Source organism: Caloenas nicobarica, chromosome 4, assembly GCF_036013445.1.
Source record: "Caloenas nicobarica isolate bCalNic1 chromosome 4, bCalNic1.hap1, whole genome shotgun sequence".
NCBI classification, from domain to species: Eukaryota; Metazoa; Chordata; class Aves; order Columbiformes; family Columbidae; genus Caloenas; species Caloenas nicobarica.
The window spans coordinates 72,385,027-72,405,882 of NC_088248.1; the positions used below are offsets into that span (position 1 = coordinate 72,385,027).

Here is a 20,856-nt window from a genome sequence, read left to right on the forward strand (position 1 = left end):
CCAAATAAATAAAAATAAAATCTCATAAAGCTACTCACTGAGGTTTGTCTTATATTTAAAAATTCTGTTACTTTAAAATTGTGACTTGAAATGTCCAGTAAATAAATGTTATTAAATTCACTTTTACAGAGCACTCACAAAATGTCTTGTAATAAAATCTTTGGTGGTAAGAAACAAGGAAAGATGTGTTCCAACCATATGGTATATGAAGTCCTGGAAGGAAATTTAATAAAGTGTTGCCACAAGGTTGCGGTTCAGACTTTAGCTGATATTTAGTGTAAGGCTCCTAACTACATCCCAATGATAAACTTATCTCACAATACACTTACGCTTTTAAACCAAAAGGGCAGGTTCCATGTCAGAATTTATAAAGGAGCTGATTATGTTTCTCTGTATTAATTAGGTTTATACTCAAACCAGCACTGAGACTTGGAGCCTTGAATACACCTTGAGAGCCCTTCATTCTTTATCTATAATAATAATTAAATATCTTTGCTTTGATTAAATGTTTTCAGTCTCCTTCAAGGTTTTTAATTAACTCTATAAAGCAGAAGCTGAATCATAGCTCTTTTGGGAAGCACTTTAGGGGCAGTAGTTTTTATGAAGTTAAAAGCCGTAGGTACCTCCTGTGCGGTCTGTGGCTCTGTCACACTCAGAGCTACAGCCTGCACGGCAAGTCTGTGAGGGAATTTTCTCTCAAAATTTTCATCAAGGGAAATTAGCATTTTTTTTCTTCGATCTGAAAAATGAAAATCCAGACTCCTTGCTTTGTACTTTTTTCTCCACCAAAACAAGCAAGAACAAACCTGGGACGGCGAATGAACAACCTTCCCAGATTCCTGCCTTTAAAAGGGCGAAAAGCCCCTACTGTTCTCCACACACCTGCTGCCTGGATGGCGGCCCCGGCTCCATGGCCGCCCCTGTGAGGAGGACGGGGCTCGTGGCGAAGAACCTGCCCAGAGCTCGGTGACCCACATGTGGGGAAATCTCTCAGAGGGCATCCCCCGTGTGGGCACTCTCTCCAGTTTGATAGCAGGGGGCCAGAAAAAACCATTTTTTTTTTTTAAGGTTAAACCCTGCTCACATCAGCCCCTCCCAGGTGGTGGAGTGGAACAGCCACCCCTCACCTCAGAGCGCAGGAACATGGCGGCGGGAGCCCTGTAGGCCTCACCCCGGGAGGCGGCATCTTCCTCAGCCTCCTGCTCCCTGCCAGGCCCCTCTGCCCATGGCTTTCCAGGTCTTCTGCAACGTTTGCTTGTGCGAGCCCCATAAGCCCACACCACGGTTCAGCCTCACGAGCTGCGGCCACGTTATCTGTGAGATCTGCCTCCAGAAAGGTAATGGCAGCTGGTGGCCCGGGCCTCTGTGCCAGCAGGTCAGGCAGCTCTGGCGTGTACAAATTTACCTTAAACATTACCATTTCTGACTCACTGTGGAACAAAGAAAGGCCCGAACATTTCTTTATCTTATTGATAAACCTATTCAATTCCTGCTATTGATTTTCTTTAAATGGGAAAAACCACCTCTGTCTGCCTCCAGTTGAATGTGGCTGGAGCAAGGGGGCTTTGGGAGCAAGACTTAGAGACAGAAAACTCCAAGCTTTAATAAAACTTAGGTCTGGATGCTTAGAATCCATGGTTGCATTGCAGAAAAAATCAGATGGCATTCTGTTCTGTCTAAGTTTGGAAGTGACATGCTTTTTCATTAGTGAAATATCAATTCGGAAAACATAGGCTTTGTTTAGGGCAGGTTTTGTTAAGAGTCCTAAGACATTTTAAATGTCAGTATTGTTGATGAAACACCAGGAAAGATTTAGCAGCATTAGGAGGACTGGAGGTGATGTTGTGAAGCTCCTGTGTGTTGTATGTAATTCCTGAGTCATATTCTGGGACTCCTGTGAACTGCTTAGAATCATTTGTGGAAAAGATAGCGGAGTAGGGTAGTTGCTTCTCAAAAGAAGAAAATAACAGCCAAATATAAATGTTTTTTTCCCTTTAGGTCATGCTAATTGCCTTGGTTTTTGTAAGGCCACACAAAATAAATGATCAATCAGTATTTTAGCATTAAAAACTTTTGACTGAAAGTTTTCACAAGGTTGCTGTTGAGGAGAGAGGATCATAAAATGTATCATCTAAATACAACTGGCAGGCTCCTAGAAGCTGAACAACAACTTTCCTTTCTGCTGTTAATATTGTTTGGCAGAAAAAACTCTGACACATGATATGTTTTTTGCTGTTAATTAAATAATGATGATGATATCAGGCTTAAAATGTATTTACTCTTTAAAGATGTTTATAAACATCGAACCTGAGAACCCTTAGAAAAGAAGTAGTTAGTAAAATTATCAGTTACTAATATTGTAGTCATATGCATCTACTAGAAATATTTGCTGCTATGTTTGCAAATAATCAAAGGTACATTTTAAAAAATGATCAAGTTTTACAAAGTGATGTGATGAAGTTTTCACAAGGTAGAATGATTAATTCTTTGAAGTTAAGGTTTCATATATTTTATCGAGAAAGCCACACTAGGCCCCAATCTAAAAAGTCACATATCTAGTTGACTCTAACTCATTAGTGCACTTAAGCATACATTTAATTAAACCAGGCAAGTACTCCTATTTAAATCAGAGGAACTAAAAGTCACCTGCATTCAGTGACACTAATGATATTCATAAAATCATTTACATGAATCCTTATTTGCAGTAAGACCTGATAATAGTCACACACATTTTCCCTCTGCAACTGTGTGTAATGGTTATAGAATAAAATTCTTTATTCATGTTTATTTGCATTTCTTGCTTAACCTTCAGATTCCTTCCACAAGCTCCAAACGAATGTTTAGGTACCAAATTCTATTAAAGATGTATTCAAGATCTATTGAGTTTGATGTATATTTTAACTGTGTCTCTACCTTACAGGCAAAAAAGATGAATGTTTGATCTGCAGAACTCCTTGTCATACATTATTCCTCTCAAAAGAGGTAAATGAAGCTTTGTTATTGTATTACATTAATCTGTAGTTTATTTAGCAGCTACATTATTTACATTACAACATACTTCCCTTTTGTTTGCCAACTGTGACATGAATACTTACTGATGATAGGTAACTTAGATACTTCTGCACAATACACCTTTTATTTTTATGGATTTCTTACAACAAAAGCCTATGGAAACTCTTTAGGTTTTCAGATTTAGGTTGGACTGTAGATCACTCCAACCTTTTCAAGAAATATGCCTGGCTACTGTGTAACATCAAGGACTACTTTCAAAATGTGGTATTTATTGACTTCAGCATTTGTACATCAGGGAAACTAGACTGTAACGGATTATTTCATATAATGAATTGAATTGAAAACCTGCATGGTGGCGCATCAATATTTTCAAGTGTATTGGGTTTATCTCTCCATTTGCTCTTAAGCTTAACTGTTTTCCTCATGGCTATGTGATTAAGAAAGGATCTGAAATATTGTTGGGAATTCTTGTTATTCACTAGAGAATGAGCAGCTTCTAAGTCCTTTTCTTGAGAAATCGTCGGAAAGATTTAATTTTCCCGTTTCTTCCAGGAACCATCTTCTCCTTAGCTGATTTCATAAATGGGTTGTGAAAACATTTATATTTTCCTAGACTGATGCCTAGCTACGAGACAAGCTTGACTTACAATGATAAAAGAAAAATACAAGGAGCATTCGATACATCTAACACGTAAAGTCCTACAAGGCTATAAGACAATAATGTATGCAAAATAGCGGACAATTTGGGACTAACCCTGAAGTGGTGACCTTGAAGGAGGGCATAATTTCTCTAGATGTGTTTAAAACTGAGATGATGTATATCTAAATATAGAAATCTCTACCTCTAAATACTGCATACAAAAAACTAAGAAACTGTTACACTATATTTTGTATTTGTAAACATAGAATCTCGCAGAACTGAAGCAGGGTGAAGGAAATGATACAAAAAAAATACAGCAAAACAACAGAATGCAAACATAATACAAAGGAACAATGCACACAGTAATAAAATCAAATCAAAACAAAACAAAACAAAAGCTTCTCATAAACTTTCTAAAGGAGGTGTTTTAATAAGCTTTCAATATGAGCCTGCCCTGGCTACAAGAATAATTCAGATTGTCAGGGACCTCTGGAGGTCGTCTTGTCCATCACCTTGCTCATAACAAAGCTAATTTTGAAGTTGGATCAGTCTGAAATAGCAGCATTTGAACAGAACTTGACACTTTGCTTCAAAAATACAGAAGGAGTTTAAAAATGCGGTGATTGGGGTACTAGCAAAAATATTAGATGTTGCATTAGAATCTGCCACTGCTCTGGAGGACTGGAAGGAAGCAAATTACCATATTCTTTAAAAAAAGACATTTATGATGATTGCTTAGCCTTGATTAAGAACAGATAAAATGATTGGAATGATAATTAAATATGCATATAAAAAAGTCACGGCTCTATAATTCAGGAACCTGAGTGGAAATATACCTGGTAACCTTTATGAGCTTGATGCTGTGGAAGAATTCCCAATGAGTAGGAGGTCCTATAAATGTGTTAAAACTCCTCATTAAATTGTATGTTGGGGCAATCAACATCTACACATTAAATATTCTCATCTTTACCGTAATGTATGCTTGTCACCTTTATATCTTCCTTCTGTGTCTCACGATCCTCACTTGCTTTTTCCCAGAGGATGGCTAAGTGCTATGATAAATCAGAATATCGCTGTTCATTATTTCAGAATATCATGTTAACATCCGCTACTCCTCCATGCAACAGATGAAATATAAACAGTGTTCTACAAACCTTTATTTTAAAGAGTTTTCAAATCAGCAATGAAGCTGGTTGGTTTTTATTTTTCTGAGATCTTATAAATTCTTAATCCAAAGTCGTGGCTTTGTTAGGACCTTAGATAGGTTTCTACAGCTTGCCTCCTATGAGTACATTGTAAAGATGCCAAAGGTATTTTTATGTATACATTATTTTTTCTAGATTAAATTTTATTGTCTTGTTTGTATGGATCAGACTGTGGTGTCTATCTGCTTTTCTCTTTCTCAGTCTGCCAGTTCACCCTGTGAATGCTTTGGCTAATGTCAACTAAATTCAAAAGAGCAGAGGAAGTCTCAAATACAATTAATTTCCTCCTGCGAGTTCTATAAAAAGGAGTAGCTGGGGGAAGCAAAGAAAAGCAGTTTAGTTCCCATGGTGTTGAGAAATGCAAGAACAGCCCATCAATAACCAGAGGGACATTTGGCAACCACACAAACGATTCTACGGTTACCAAACCTCATCTCATCTTTGCTCAGATGAGTTGCTGTATAGGACGTTGGAGCTGCTGATGTCAGAATATGGGGAAATAAAGATACAAATCTATTATGAATTTAGCTCCTTATGTAATTATTTTTCATACATATGAGACTCAGTTCTCTCTTATTATTAAAATATAGAATATAATTACACATTGAAAATAAGTTTGACAAAGGCAGCTGTTATTTAGGCTTGGATATTTGATTTTATACTAGTGGTATACTGGTTTTGGGTTAGGTAAAAATATTGTCTTTCTATGTGTTTGTGCATTTCCAAATGTAGCAAAGCTTTTCGATTTCAATGCAAGATTTTTCATTTAAGTGTTAGTACTCATCTTTAATTTTCTTAGTAGCCTAGAAAACTGTTACTTCATTCACAGGTGGTCTACTTCCTATTTCTTTCAATAATTCACCTTTCTCTAATTTTTCAAATTTTAAACTTTTTGAGATTCTTTAGTACTTCTGGGATTAATTTACATTTTGCCTGCAACGATTTAGGTTCTTTTTGATTGGATTTTGAAAGGCAGTTCCTTACATGAAGGACAATTTTTTTTCTGAGACAATCTTCTTTTATCATCTAAGTATGTCGGGATTGGTTTTGCTTTTTTATTCAACTTTTGGCTAGTTGTAAATCTACCTTCCACACAATGTATCACAATCACAATATATCAAAGAGAACCTTATAGTTTACAGGTAGGTGGCATGTTTTTTTGGCTAGATTCTTCACTTTTAAAAGATGTTTACTGTTACAGTAGAAGATGATTGAAATGTGATCACTGTTAGTTCTTAGCAATACAAAACTTCAACTTAGCACTATAACTTGTGTGACTATTTTGGGGTTGTCTTTTGTTTGTTTTTTCTTATGAATATGTTAGGAATACATGTATTCTGGATTAAAGTAGCACTTAACTAAGCTGTCTACATTGCTTTGTAGATTTGGATGGATGTCAAAATGTCACTATCATTCTGAAATTCACTTTACAGTTTGTAGCATTTCTTTCTCACTATAAATAATAAATATATCTTTATTGCAATGATAGCTTAGGCACAGAGCACTTACTCAGCATTTTCTAAAAACACAGATGGCCGTTTGTGAGGTCACATCATGGTCTCTGATTAAAAGTCTCAGTCATGAAATAATTGAAAAATTCAGCTACCATTAATAGCTCTTTTGTTATGCTGGGATAGCATTCTGCTGCCCAACAGTCAGGAGAGATAAAGGGATCCCAGTCAGCATTGGAACCATTCCAAAAAAGGACTTTGAAACAAAGCTGATTATAAGATGCATCCATGTGTCTGGGGGTGGTGAGAACCACAAAGGGCAGAAAGGGACTGCCAGAAACCTGGCTGCTGGTCTGAAGGCAATGCCTCTTCCAGGGGACCACAACACCTCCCCTGAATGTCCTCTGGAAGTTGTTATTGTCTTAGTTATGTGAAGTATAAATGTGTGTAATATATTTAAACAAAAGCACAAAGCTTTGCAGATGGTTATTAAGGACACGAAATAAAACCGGGCTTATTTTCTGTTTCTGTATCATCCTACTCTTCATCTGTCCATTTTTTATTTATATGCATCAATCAATTTAAAGAACACTTCATAAAATGCTTTATTTAATATAACTTGCAAATTAAAATGCTAACCTTGGTATACTTTCTTTTCTTGGTAGACAAGTCCTGATATTCAGTCACTGTTCATGGGAATAGATATGTTATGCAAGAAATATGCAGAAGAAATAACACAGGTAAATCTGCCTTAAAACTTTAAAACTCTATAAAATAGCAACTTGTACTGAGTTTTATATAAATGGGAAAAATGCATGAATGAATGTTTGAAAATGAATGTATGCGCATTACTGTCTTCACTTCCTTAATTCCACAGTTTCAAAGTTCTTAAGAAAGCGTAAATTATTCAACGCGGTCACTACTTATGTTTTCAAATTCTCTCTGAGGGCTCCTAGTCTGGCTATTTTGTTGATGTAAAATCACTTTCAATGCCATGCAGAAAACATTAGATCTGCCAGAACCTTAAATGTGTCCAAATAGTGTGCCCTAATTATAGCAATAAAAAGTTACACAGTGAAAACCTGAGCTGAAGCCCTGAGCTGAATGCACTTTCTCTTTATTTTATTTATTTTTTTTTAACCAAAGTAAGCAAGTTAACAAAGATCCCTGAACTCAAAGGCTGGTCTTTATTAAAAATAAGAACAATGTAATTCCTGAAAAGCAAAAGATCTCAAGGCAGGTCTGCTTTTTTTCAGACAAATGCAATAAAAGATTGCAAGGTAAATTTCCTCCCTGTCTTGTGTGAGCCCCAGGCAGAATGCCTTCCTTCAGGCTTAGTTTCCAGTCCAAAACTTGAGTAGCTGTTTGGGTTAAATGAATACATATAAAGTCCTTTTGCCACCTCATTTTCTGCATCTCTTCAGCTTGGCTTTGGAACTTGTCATTCTTCTTGTCCATCTTAGCTTGTCAGTGACAGTTTCAACAACTTGAGGTTGAACTGCAGTAGTAAATTCTCCCCGAACACACCTGCAGCCTTCACTCTGTTTTCTCGTCTCACTTGGGCCGGTACTTGTTTGACCTGTAGGTTAGTTTGCTGATCCCGCAGAAAAGTAACCCAGGGAAGATCACCTGCTTTCTTCACTGGTGATTATGAATTCACATTTGCTCTACTCCGTGCTTCACAAACTTCTCCAAAGCTGAGCATGGTTCCTTTCCTCAGCATTCATCCTGCTAAGATACATAGGCGACACAAGGTAAACAAGAAGCCTTCCTCCATCCTTCTATACACACTTTTTAACAGCATGTAGGATGATCAGCAATTATTCTGCAAACTGAACAAATCCAGACAGTTATACCACCAATCATACATGACTACAGCCTTCTCTAATGTTTCTAAAAGGAAAAAGAGGGCATACTCTCAAAAGACTGAAGTGGGTTCTCTGTGGCCTGAGATAACCTGTGGGAAACATACTGAAGAGTAATTAAAGCATTAAGGTATGGTCAGAACTTCTGCCAGCATCAAAGACATAAGAGCAACTTGTGTTCTGTTAGGGCAAAGTTTTAGTAACCTCATATTCTGATACCTTCCCGCTCTCTACAACTATCTGAAAGGAAGCTGTAGCATGGAGGGTGTTGGTCTCTTCTCCGAGTAGCAAATGACAGGATGAGAGGAAATGGCCTCAAGTTGAGCCAGGGAAGGTTCCGACTGGATATTAGGAAAAATTTCTTAATGGAAAGGGTTGTCAGGCATTGCAACAGGCTGCCCAGGGAAGTGGTAGAGTCACCATCCCTGGAGTGGTTTAAAAGATGTGTAGATGAGGTTCTTAGGGACGCGGTTCAGTGCTAGAGGTAGGTTATGGTTGGACTCAATGATTTTAAAAGTCTCTTCCAACCAAAATGATTCTATGATTCTATGAGCACTTAGGAAACCGTACGAGAGCCAAGTTGGCACATAATGTTGTCTTCTGAATAGCCTCCTAGCTGTCAGCAGTTTGTGGCATATAGATTTCTCAAGGTGGGATTGGTGCCTTTGCGTTCAAAAGCTTTTGGTGCATATTTTTTGCCCTGTAATTGTCAAGTTGTTTTCCGAATATCTGTCACATACTATGGAAGGGAGGTCCGCAGGTTATACAATATGTGATGATGATTTCCTTTTTCAGGTTTTAACGTGCTACTTGCTAGTTCCATTTGATACACTTGAATCCTATTCTAGAGGAAACAGTAACCATTCCCATGCACTCCATCTGTGCTAATCACTAGTATTAGACTGCTAACACATCCCTTATTCAACTGCATTTTATTCAGCCTTGAAGACTCATACTCTATGGGGTCATTCTTTTACTGAAGCTTGTACATGCCTCTGATTAATCTGACTATATCCAGACCTACTATATCCTTTCTGAGATGCTAAATAGACTCAGGATATAGCAACTTTTTTTTTTGAGTAGAATAATGATATTTCCTATTCTATTCTATTCTTTTTTTTTTAAAACCACTTCTAAGACCTGATTTTCTTTTTTTGACTGACGCTGAGCACTGAATTAACATTTTCATAGATTTCTCCTTTTTAGACCCAAGACCTCATTTCTGTGTGGTGGGTACTTTCTGACTGCCTCTTTATTCCATCAGTTCTTCTGAAGACACTTCAGCAAATAAAAAGTAACCATTTCAATTAGATACTCCACCATGGGTTCATATTCTCTGAGTCCTTCTTCTTGGTTGTCTCTATCCCTACACATTTTCTTGGCAGTTTTCTTACACATGAGAAGAAAGATTTATTAGTAAGTTATTACCTCTTGTAATTTGTCCCTCAAGCTCTTGTCTTGCCTGCATTGTATATTTTTACTTTCAGCCTGTCAGGGTTTATGATCCTCATTTGGACACAAGAGGTGCTTACACACCACCAGAGTGTCTAAAAATTATATTTTAATTATCAGGACATTTTTACAAGGCAAGTTATAATTGCCAGTAAGCCACATAACTTTTTATGTTGCCACTAATTTTATGTGTTTGCCTAGCACTAATGAATAAGAAACACTGCAGCTAAACTGGTTTTCCAATGTCTTTACCTTGTTATTAAACATAGTGTTAAAATATAAGTTCAGCAAAATAAATCTACTAACTTGAGGGTAGGTTATACTAGATTAAATAAACTTTATAAGGCTTTCTCTATCAGTGCTAGTAACTTGGAATGTTTTGTTGGAGAAGAATTAAAGAAGAGATATTAAATACTTATTAAAATACAGAAAAATTTTAATACCATGAAACAGTTCTTCTCCATCACTTTTTTTTTTTTGCTGAGGTTGCATAAACATAATCAGGTGAAACTTGACTTAACGGCATTTAATTTTAGGTTTCAGAATTTCAAGAAAAACATCGTAAACATTTATTAGCATACCACAGACAAAAGGTAACTCTAATTGTGATTTTCTTATTTTTATTGCTTATGTTTACCTTTTTGCCTTGGTTTATTTTTAAAAAATATGTTCAACTTCCATTGGAATACTTAGAAGAATTTTTCAGTATTGCCTCACTTCTATCATTATAAATACCAGGTTTTAATTGTTTAAAATCTGTGAGGACTTTGTTAATTATGGTTACTACTATTTAATAAAACAGATTTTAGTTGTGAGGTGACCAAGATTAAATGGAGAGTCAATGGACAGGGAGAGAAGAGACCAATTCACTGTATGGAGGAGAAAGTGGAAGAGGTGTGGAGAGATTGGTACTCAGATAATAAGCCCAGAGGAAAAGAAGACTGAGGCTGATAAACTAAATGAGAAACTAAGTGGAGAACAAGACAAAGGGCCAGTACCCAAATTAGGGATACCTCAATAGGAAGGGGAATAGAATTAACTGTTCTGTGGAAAACAGGTACTGAATTTGTGACTATTCCTCTTGCTTTGTAGGCTGGAAAGAAAATTTCTTTTTTTTCATTTCTCTGCTGCTTCTAAATATTTGATAAAATAGCTGACTGTTTCATTCATTTCCAAGGACATGGCTAGGTATATCACTTAAAGCTACTTGGAAATACTGGTGAATCAACCCATCAGTAGGTGCCCTATGTATGATATGATAGATGTAAACTCATAGAGCTGCCCAAACGGCTATTTTATGTGTGAAGAGAGCATCTCATGTGGTTCTCATGGATAGAACAGCTTGGAAACTTGAGTTCTCTGTGGCCCATTCTCCCCTGTTTTCCTTGACTGCATTTTGGGATCAGTCTTAGTGTACTGGGGAGTGGGTATATCTTTCAAGGTCCTGTCCTTCTGCCTTCAAAGCCAGGCCTTGGAGGAATCCTGATTTTATGCCCCCTTCTAATTTATTGTAATAACTCTGGATGGTAAAACTGAGACCTGTGAGGAAAATAAAGATCTTCGTAGAACTTTGCATAAATAGAAATATTATCTCCAAAGAATCTGGGCAGAGTTTTGGCACTTTTTGTTGGTAAGTTACTAAGTTATTTACTGTTGAGATATTCATTTAACAGTGGTTGTAAAGTACGTGAGGATGCTGCGCTACCTGAGGAAGGTGTTTAGGTGACAGTATCGAAAGAGCTGAAGATTTAGTTGGGTGCTGTTTCAGTGGCACACTGTTTTGGGTAGTTTTGTTGTTGAAGGTGAGTGGGAAAAGGATGGAGCAAGAATGATTTATGGTATAAGCAGTTTGGCAAACAGCAATGACCTCCGGGGAGGTGAGGAAGCACAAATCTACCCTTTGATACAAGTGCTGCTTCCTGCTGCTTTCCACTTTGCATGTCTTGGCCTTTGGGAAAGGCAGAGCACTGCATAAGGAACTTCACAACCAGGTTCTCATGCTTGGCTCTCTAGTTTGTGGTCCCCTTCCTTAATTCTACTATGTCAACCTTTTCACTGTCAACCAACAGCTCTCATGACCTTGATAAAAGCTCCTTTGTTGCTGTTTCTGTGAGTTGCAGAGATCCCAGGGTGCAGATCATGGTGTGTGGTGTAGGCACATGTTGTCCATATTCTTGGCAAGTCTGGACCCCGTGTTGCGTTAGGACCCAAAGATATTGGCAAGCAAATTGTTATTCACCTTCTTCAAGGCATTTTGGCCTTAAAATGATCCAGTCCTACAGAGTGACAGAGTAACAGGTAACAGTAAATTGTTCCTGCCATCTGTACCAGTCACTTTCTTACTCAAGCCTAGCTCTCATTAGGAAAAAGAAAAGACAAGAATAAAAAAAAAAATCCCCAGATCTAATGTAAATTAGATTTTGTCTTTAATCTATTCTGCAGAGTTTCACATCTGCAAAAAGAGCATAATATCTCCCACTGACAATACAAAGGTATATCAGGTGATGGTATTAAAGAATTCAAATGATATTGCGAGGAGAAGCATGAAAAGTTAACAAGAAAATTAATAATTTCTCTTCAAATCAAAATATGAACAGCATGAAGTAACGAAGGACTAAGGTCACACAATGGAAATTAAGGACAAAATACAGATACAGATTGATGCTATTGAGTAAATTTTTATATCCTTCATAAAATATGATATATGCTAATGGAATGAAAGACTAAAAAATACACATACTAGGAAGCTGACCTAGTGTTCTTGACCTCAATGTTCTTCAATTCTGCAAGCTCATAACATTCTTTAATGGAGATTTTTGGTGGTGTCCATAACATAATAGGAAATACTCTTCACATAAGCTTGTTACAAATGTATACCGTGAAGAACTGAATAAATTTTGAATCTGAAATGAGCAATATGGGAACATGGTATTTGGTATTTCATACAGTTATTAGTATCATTGCCAGATAATTCCATATTAAGTGCATCATAAGTTTTATACCAGATATGGAAAAACAGAAGAAAAATTATTTTGAGCACTTTTCTTAGTATTTTTTTATCCCATACTACCAGCATACTTAATGAAAGGTGATCAAACTAAGTCTGTAACTGCAAAAAGCAGCATATCTTTTTCAAACTAATGGATCCATATAACAGCTATAGTCTTGCCCCAATAAATCTGGAATAGCAATGATATCTAAGATTAAAACCAATAGAAAACATCCTTTCGACACTTTAGAATACTAGTTGTATGAAAATGAAGTTGTATATCATACAAACAGATTTTGTTTAAATCTATTACTATCTCACAGACGATGAAGTTGGAAGAATCTCTCAAGAAGCTAACTCAACAAATTCATCAGATACAATGGTAAGAGGCTTAATGCAGCAGAAGTAAATGACGAATAGTCTTTGTAAAGAGACAACAGTAATTTTAATTGATAAAACCATTTAAAAGTCATGCTTTGTGTCTGTCTTATATATTGTGTTTAATGCGTAGAAGAAGCATATTTTTACAGAAATAAATGAACGGTGATTTCTGTCATAAGGTCAATTTTCTTCACATTAATCAAGCCTGCCAGGAAAAAAATCCTTTTAATTTTAAATTCAAGCCAATAATTACTCTAAAAATGAACTTTTAGAAATCTCTGTCATATAGATATTCAGTTTTAAAATTTTAATTTGCACTTACATGAACGCGTTTATGTTTTTTGACACTAGGCTTCCCAGCATCAGCCTGGAAAGTACTATGATCTCTTTCCTAGTACCTAGCCCATTTGCAAAACTAGGAGAGTTTTGTAACATGATTCTCATCTTATCTGTTTCTAGTAAAATTCAGCTTCTTGACTCATCTCAAATTAGTCTTTTCTCAAAAATGCATCAAAGACAGAGTCAAGAGGTAGCCCATCATTATCCCTCCACTCATTGACTGATGCACCTTAATATTTTCATGTTTTTTCCAACTTAAACCCAAATTCGTTATTGGTCCCTAAGTGCACTCTGTGCTATTAGTTTTCATTTAATTAAATTTTATTTCAATAATTTGCTTGAAAAGATCAAGTTTTTTTTAAATCATTATATGGTTCTCAAGATTGATGTAACTTTCTGTCTTCAGAACTTTCTGTCTTCAGATTTCACAAGCTGCGAGCTATCCCTGAGTCATCACGGAGTAGATTAAACAGGATCAGTTGCAAGTCTAAACTGAAGGGGACATGACTAATAATATTTTTGCACTCTCTTCACCCTTTTTTGTTGTTGTCTCCTTTTAAAAATTATTTCTGCTATACTTATCTGAATTAAGTGCTCTTATCTGCTGTGGCCTGTACAGCACTCTAATGTTTAAATTGAACTAACACAGAAAAAATGTATTATACTACACTACTACTGTTAAAAATGTCTGCTTACCAGAACATAAAACAAAACAAAAATGATCAGATTAATCTACAGCGATCCACCTATGGTGAAATTATAACATTTTCCATATAACTTTTATTTCTCTGTCCTATTATATCTTTCCTATTTTTTAAGATTTTGAAAACTACTGGGAAAAAAACCCTAGCAGGCTTGGTCTGCTTTCCCTTTTAGTGAATATGGGTATGAAGAGTACTTAGAGTTACAATGTACTTCTCCCTATAAATACATCTTGAGAGAAGCCTTTCACAAACGTCCCTTTATGAATACCAGTGTTCAACCATGATGAAATCTCCTTAATAAGCCAGTCCATAAAGCCAGCAATTTAATCGCAAAATTTTGTTTATCTTTATTCCTTTTATGTGTTTTTTCAATATAGACTTTCTTTTGACTCTGACGCTCACATAATACTGTATTATTCTTTCTTCTGCTGCTTGGTGTAATATAACTGAAAGAAAAACAGTGTAAAGGAAACTACGTATCTGGTAGATTATCATAGTTTATATATTTTTACCCACTGCCTCCTTTTGCTTGTCTGCATCTCAAATAAATAACATCTTGCTTATACCAGATAAAGAGTTCTTACTGAATTTCAGAATTTCCAGAGTTCTACCAAAAGAGTGTGACCCAGGGCTTCTCCTTACATGCCTAGTAGACATATTCCTCCTGTTTATGGTTCTTGGCAAAGGTACCAGTTTTATATCGCTGTTGGTGAATTGCATAAATATGCCAACATTTCCTTTGATAATTAGATTTTTATAGTTTGGGAAATGTATGCATCAAAATGAAGATTTTTGACTGAATTGTAGTCAACAGTTGTATTTTAACATCTGTTGTTCCATAAAGTACTTTGCCATAATGTTATCCTAAATTGAGACTGTTGGGTGTGTAATGACTAATACAGACATTACAACATAAAGAAGTTAATAGCTTATCAAATAGATTGCTATTTTGCTTCATGGCAAATAGTGCCATGTTAAAAACAGCTATTGATGGATAAAATACTTTTATTTTATGCTTTATTGACCAGTTAGACAAATGAACTAACCAAACCAGCTTTCAATTTATATCTGTTGTTTCTTCTGTTTCCCCTTTAGCATGAAACCTCCTGAACAAACTCCACAACTACCATTTTCCAGTACAAGTAGAAACCCACATTCTAGTAAGAAGTGTTGGTTTAAGATGCTAGCTATGGAACACATATCACTGGATATAGCTATGTTCTAATATTAAATTTATTAATGATTTTAGTTCCTTCAAGAAAACAGAATGGTTATTCTTCATGTTATCTTCATCCTAGTCATCCTTCCACTTCTGAAATGTAGGTACATATCTGTTAGTTTTCAATGAAATTCTTAACAATGACAACATGCTGATATTTCATACACAAAGCTTTTTTTTTTTTTTGGTAGTGAGTTTAGAATTAGTATATTTTCTTATTTCATGTTTTGTTTCTGCAAAGTATGTAAATATAAAAGAACCAGGGAAGGTCTTATCTGTCCAAGTGTACATAATAACTATAAATACTAGTATAGACTGACATTGTACTCACAGAAAAAAAATTCTAAGGCATTGCTCTCCTTATTCTAAAGACTTTCTGGATAGACAGACAGATTAATTAGTGAGGAGCTCTTCCCATTGACTGCAGGGAAAAAAAATAAATGACTTGTACAGACACATATATGTACACTGTAGTTGTTTAAAGTTAGTTGGGGTGAACTCCAGTAGGGCTCATTAAGTTTTACATAAATTGCACATACAGCCTGCTCAGGCTAAAAGACTGTGACTTTATTTTTTATAGAAAGTAAAATTTCAGGTGCCCTAGTTGTGGAGACAAGTAACAAATATATAAATATACGTATTTATTCTGACTTGAATAGAAGAACAACAATGCTAATCATGAAATAAATTTGTCTGTACATGTCTAAACCAAAGCTCAGAATCAATTAATAGACTTTTCTTACTTCTAGTGAGTTTTGGAACAAGTCTTTAATAATCATATATGTTATGCATTATGTATTATGCTTTTCCATTATTAGTCAAATTTAACATGAAGGGTATAATGTAATTTTAGCATTATAATGAATATGCTATTTTTATTACAATTTCAATTTGTTGTAAGAATGGAGCCAATGGAGATTGATCCTGTACCATCGCCAATGAGGAAAGTAAGTGGATTTTTTGTATGTATGTTTTTATATATGTATAAATACATATATATGCTTTTGACTTCTCCTACTCTGTTAATACTGCAAAAATAGGATTCACTCTGCCCTTACCCCACTTTAAAACAGCTGATTTCAGCTATGCTTGATGCTTAGTAAAAGTCAGATGCTCCTCAAAAAGGAACCAAAAGGAAAAAAATCACAACATGGCTTTCTGGAATTATATTCTCCACATGCCATATACAGGCTTTTAAAATTCTGATGCTGAATTAAATGGCAAATTCTTGAAATCTCACTATGTTTATACTATAAAAATATTGTAACTGTTTCCGAAATGAATGTTGCTAATGTATGAAACTGAGAGTTGCAATTAAATTTAAGTTCTAATATATTAAGAAATGGAAATACATGTAAGATTTCCACCTTCACCAGGTTTGCAGTGCAGATCTATGCTGTCATCGCAGGGTTTCCTTTATAACCTATGAATTGATTATATCCATAGATAGAACTACATCCATAGATATAACCTATGGATTAGCATGTGTGATTCATCTCATTCTGAAGGACACTTATTGGTCTCATTCCTGTTTCTCTTCCTTGGCCATAAAGGGAATTTCAGAGGATCAGGTGGGATGTAAACGCTGTCGTTGCATTTGAATGGTGAAGGTGAATCACTTGGCACTCAACTTCACATTACACTGTTTTTCAAAACACTCCTGAAATTTCATTTAGTATGGATAAAATTTTCTTATAAGCCACAAATCAAGCCAATAATTACCTTTCATCTTTCATCAACAGTTTTGTTTCCTGCTTGACCAGTTGATCTTTCTTTTGCTGATGCTCAGGGGCATCGACTTGTGTATAGTATCTTCACATGTTAAGAAAAAGACAGGTGTAGAAATCAATGATCTGAAAGTGGTGTTAGACCTTGACATTTGAATAGGGAATTGCAAGCTTTGAATGACATCTCCAATATGAGAATAAAGGCAGGAGCTTTCCACTGTATTAGTATTCTGATTAGGAAAATGATGTAAGTATCCAGTATTTTTCTTATCTGAATGGGACAGAGACAACTTCTTTCAGTAAAACTAAGATACACCTACTTTCCCCCCCGCTGTAAATCTCCAAAAAATAGTAACTTCATTCTGAGGTTTTACATCTTAGGCCTATGAACAAAATTGCCAGCGGAGAGCGCCAGAAATCTGAAGGCTTTACAGACCTCACAAATGTAACATTGTTGCTTAAAATACTTTGATAATTAAGATACTTACTACAGTGTAATTAATACATTGCCATTCATTTAGCCTGATACACCAACTGGTCCGATAAGATTATCATTAATAACTCCACCACGAGATGGACGTATGGGTGAGTACAAATACAGTTTGTAACTGGATAACATTTGCATTACCTTAAGAGGATTAATAAATTTAAATCCATACATTAGCAATTTACTCGACAAACTTTAAATGTTTTGAGGTATAAGGAACTTATAATGTAGACATCAATCCAGCAGATGGGAAATGGTTAAAAATGAAGAATGAAATAAGTCATCCGAGTACTGACTTACTCTGTTCTGTGAATAATTACTTGTAACCACAATGATTTTTGCTGAGCAATCATAATCAACAGTTGCAAAGGAAATACTGTAATGATGTGTATGGTTGAATAGAACAAGCATACTTGCAATATATGTTGTTGACCCTTTATTAACCTTCATAATTATATTTGCTTATAGTTACCAGAGATTAACATTGTCCATAATGTCATTTTAAAAATGTCCTTCTTGTTGGTTTTACATTCGGCATGTTTCTGTAACAGCCCATTCTCAGGCAGACTTTCCACTGGCTTCAGCAGTTAATAGAATCTGTCTCCAGTGCATATGGAGCTTTTAGCACTCTTGTTTCTACACGGTGTAAACATCCCAAAACAAAAAAAATGAAATTGCAATGAAGGAACAAAAATTGCTTTTCTTATGTTGTTTATGATTTATATGTTCAGATCCTTCCTAAATGCATGCTTGCCCATAAATTTATGGATAACAAGATAGTGAGAGTTGAGGTTAACTATTTTTTATTGTCTAAATGTAAATAGATCTTTAATTGGATAGTAAAATTATATGTAGAACAGTTATGTATTCAGCACATTTCAGAATCAACCCATAAAGTTTTGTAGTGGTCAAAGCTGAATGAATCAAAGCATACTTGTAAAAGTAAGGGCAAGTAGGAGCAATGATTTAATGGTGCACTAAGGAGAGTTTCCTTCTCAGAGATGGATGGGGGAAAAAAAAAAACCAGCTGAAAACTGGAGCACCTCAGCAGAGCTATCTTGATAGTCTAATAATAGTCTAATAAACGAGAGAAGGTGAAATAAACAAATGTGTTTAACTTGATAAAAATTTGCAGAAATGGTACAATATCATGTTTTTGTGACAGCCAAGCTCTATTGAGACTAAAGAAAATTTTTCATCTTTACCATCTGTTGGAGTACTGCTGAGGACTTTTGATAGCTCTCACTTCTGCTGGATCTTCTTCCAGCAAGAGGTAGTGGAAGATAACTCATGCCTCAGCAAATATCTTATCTGTGTAAAATTGTAAAAACATATTATTATTTTTATGCCTATTTTGGTCCTTTATCAACTGACATGGTGACTCTACTTTGTCAGCCAATTCCTTATCTGTCATTGTCTATGGTAACTGTGCACCATTTATATTCTTGAATAAACCAATCATGAATTTGTCCCAAATAATGCAACTGAAGTACTAATCTTTGTTTCCAAAGTTCTCTCTTAAGTAAAATGGCTAATTAATGTTGACCCTGTTTTCAAAAATTCAATTCGTACAGGTAGCGTATCTTACAGAAGCTCTCAGTCATCTGGAATTATGTCAAGTCAAAATAGCAGGGCAGGATCGACAAGGTAATTCAATACCTTTTCAAGATGTTACTGTCTCCTGTTAGAGGCTGAAGTTTCTCTTGTCTGGCCTGTATTAATCTACACATTTAAAGATTATAGTCTATATCTGAATAACTGTCATTGTGCAGGCTAGCTGTCACCTATATGAATGTGTTTGTTATTGTTGGAAGGTTTTATTTTTAAATCACTTTCTTCAAATGCAGGCAGAGATAATTTGAGTTCCTGTAGCTGTGGACATCTACAGTCACGGTGCTTTCATACTAAGAGTAGTAATTTTATAGTAAGGAAGTGCAACAAACTATCTGCTTTACAATTCTAAAAATCAGAGATAACAACAAAACGTCTACACAACAGCTGTTCTCTGAGTAACCTGAACATCTTCATGCAACATGTAGCAGGTGTTTCAGGTTTTGATCTAAACATTGAAAAGGTCTCAAATTGTGAGAATTATTAACATAAAGAAAAAACTTAAAATGGTTCCAGAAAAAGTAAACTCTTGTTCTCTGTAATCATCAAGCCAAATACATATTTCTAGCACAAATTTAAAATACACAGAAAAAGATATTTCTTCTTTTTTTTTTTTTTCCTATCTCCGATTCTCATATAATTTGTTTTGTCCTTCTGCTTTTTAAAATATTTAAAAATCCTAAAGAAGTAAAAATCTGATAAGGAACATGTAGAACAAAAAAACTTATAGCATTTTCTATTAAAATATTAACACTATGAATTTAAGTGGGTTTGAAATCTCTTGTACTATGAAAGTAGCCTCAAATCATATCTATGAATTAATTTCATTGGCAGATCCACACCTATAAGACTACCACATAGTGGATGTTCAGCTACACCATCATCTGGATCACAAAGTAGTAGAAGGGGATCATGGGCTCCTCCCGATTTAAGAACCCCTCAGCTGTACACATTTACATCACCTTCCCCACAGTCATCGGTAACCAGACAACCAATCACCATCCCTGGACTTCTGCAAAGACAGCATTTAGGCAAGTATATTTTATAAAACAACAGCATTTAAGACTTCCTGAAAAAATTTCAGCATAACATATGCTTATTACTTATTTACTGGAGAATCGTAAATAAGAAATAAATTAAGCGACAAAAACCATCTTTGAGCTGTATGTTTACAAGTGAATTGCAGTTCATATGCAGAACAATGCTTTGGACATTTGCTTGTGTAACTGAAATTGGAATATGGCAAAAATGCTTTTACAGGAAGAGAAATTTAATCTTTTAATAGAAATACAAACGAGCATATTTAGATTCATATATTTAGATACAAAAATTCTCATTAAAATGCATAGGTTTTATTTTTAATGTTTGATAGTTTTCACTTTCTCTCTTCCTTGAATAAGTTCCCAAAATAATTTACATGAATAAAGCATTCCTCTGGTCTTTCTAACTTTTTTTCAATTTGTACTTTTATTCTTATTCTAGGATCGACTAATTTTGGAGGACATTCAACACAAAGATAAGCCAACAACTGTGAATTGTTTTGGTCAATAAGCATCTGGAGAAGCCCTACACAGTCTTTGGACATCCAAGTATTTGTAATTTCAATAAAATGTCAAATTGGCATAAACCAGTCAACTATTCAGCATGAATAATGTATTTAAAATATGACTGATCTTGCTGATTAACATCTACAGTATTTTTGAATGGGAGTCCAAAATCCTTTCGCTGTTTTTAGAAATGTTGGCTTAAAATATATTGTATAAATAAACAGCCT

The 20,856-nt window shown here is 35.3% G+C and overlaps 1 protein-coding gene across 1 annotated transcript; it reads left to right on the forward strand.

The window, feature by feature from the left end:
• The first annotated feature begins 1,225 nt into the window (after positions 1-1,225).
• Positions 1,226-20,602, forward strand: RNF212 (ring finger protein 212). Its single transcript, XM_065634877.1, has 12 exons — positions 1,226-1,337; positions 2,921-2,982; positions 6,974-7,048; positions 10,162-10,218; positions 12,938-12,996; positions 15,134-15,198; positions 15,288-15,357; positions 16,159-16,204; positions 17,506-17,569; positions 19,046-19,118; positions 19,917-20,113; positions 20,565-20,602. Exons 1-12 carry the CDS (start codon positions 1,226-1,228, stop codon positions 20,600-20,602), a joined length of 918 nt encoding a protein of 305 aa, XP_065490949.1.
• The last annotated feature ends 254 nt before the right edge of the window (positions 20,603-20,856 follow it).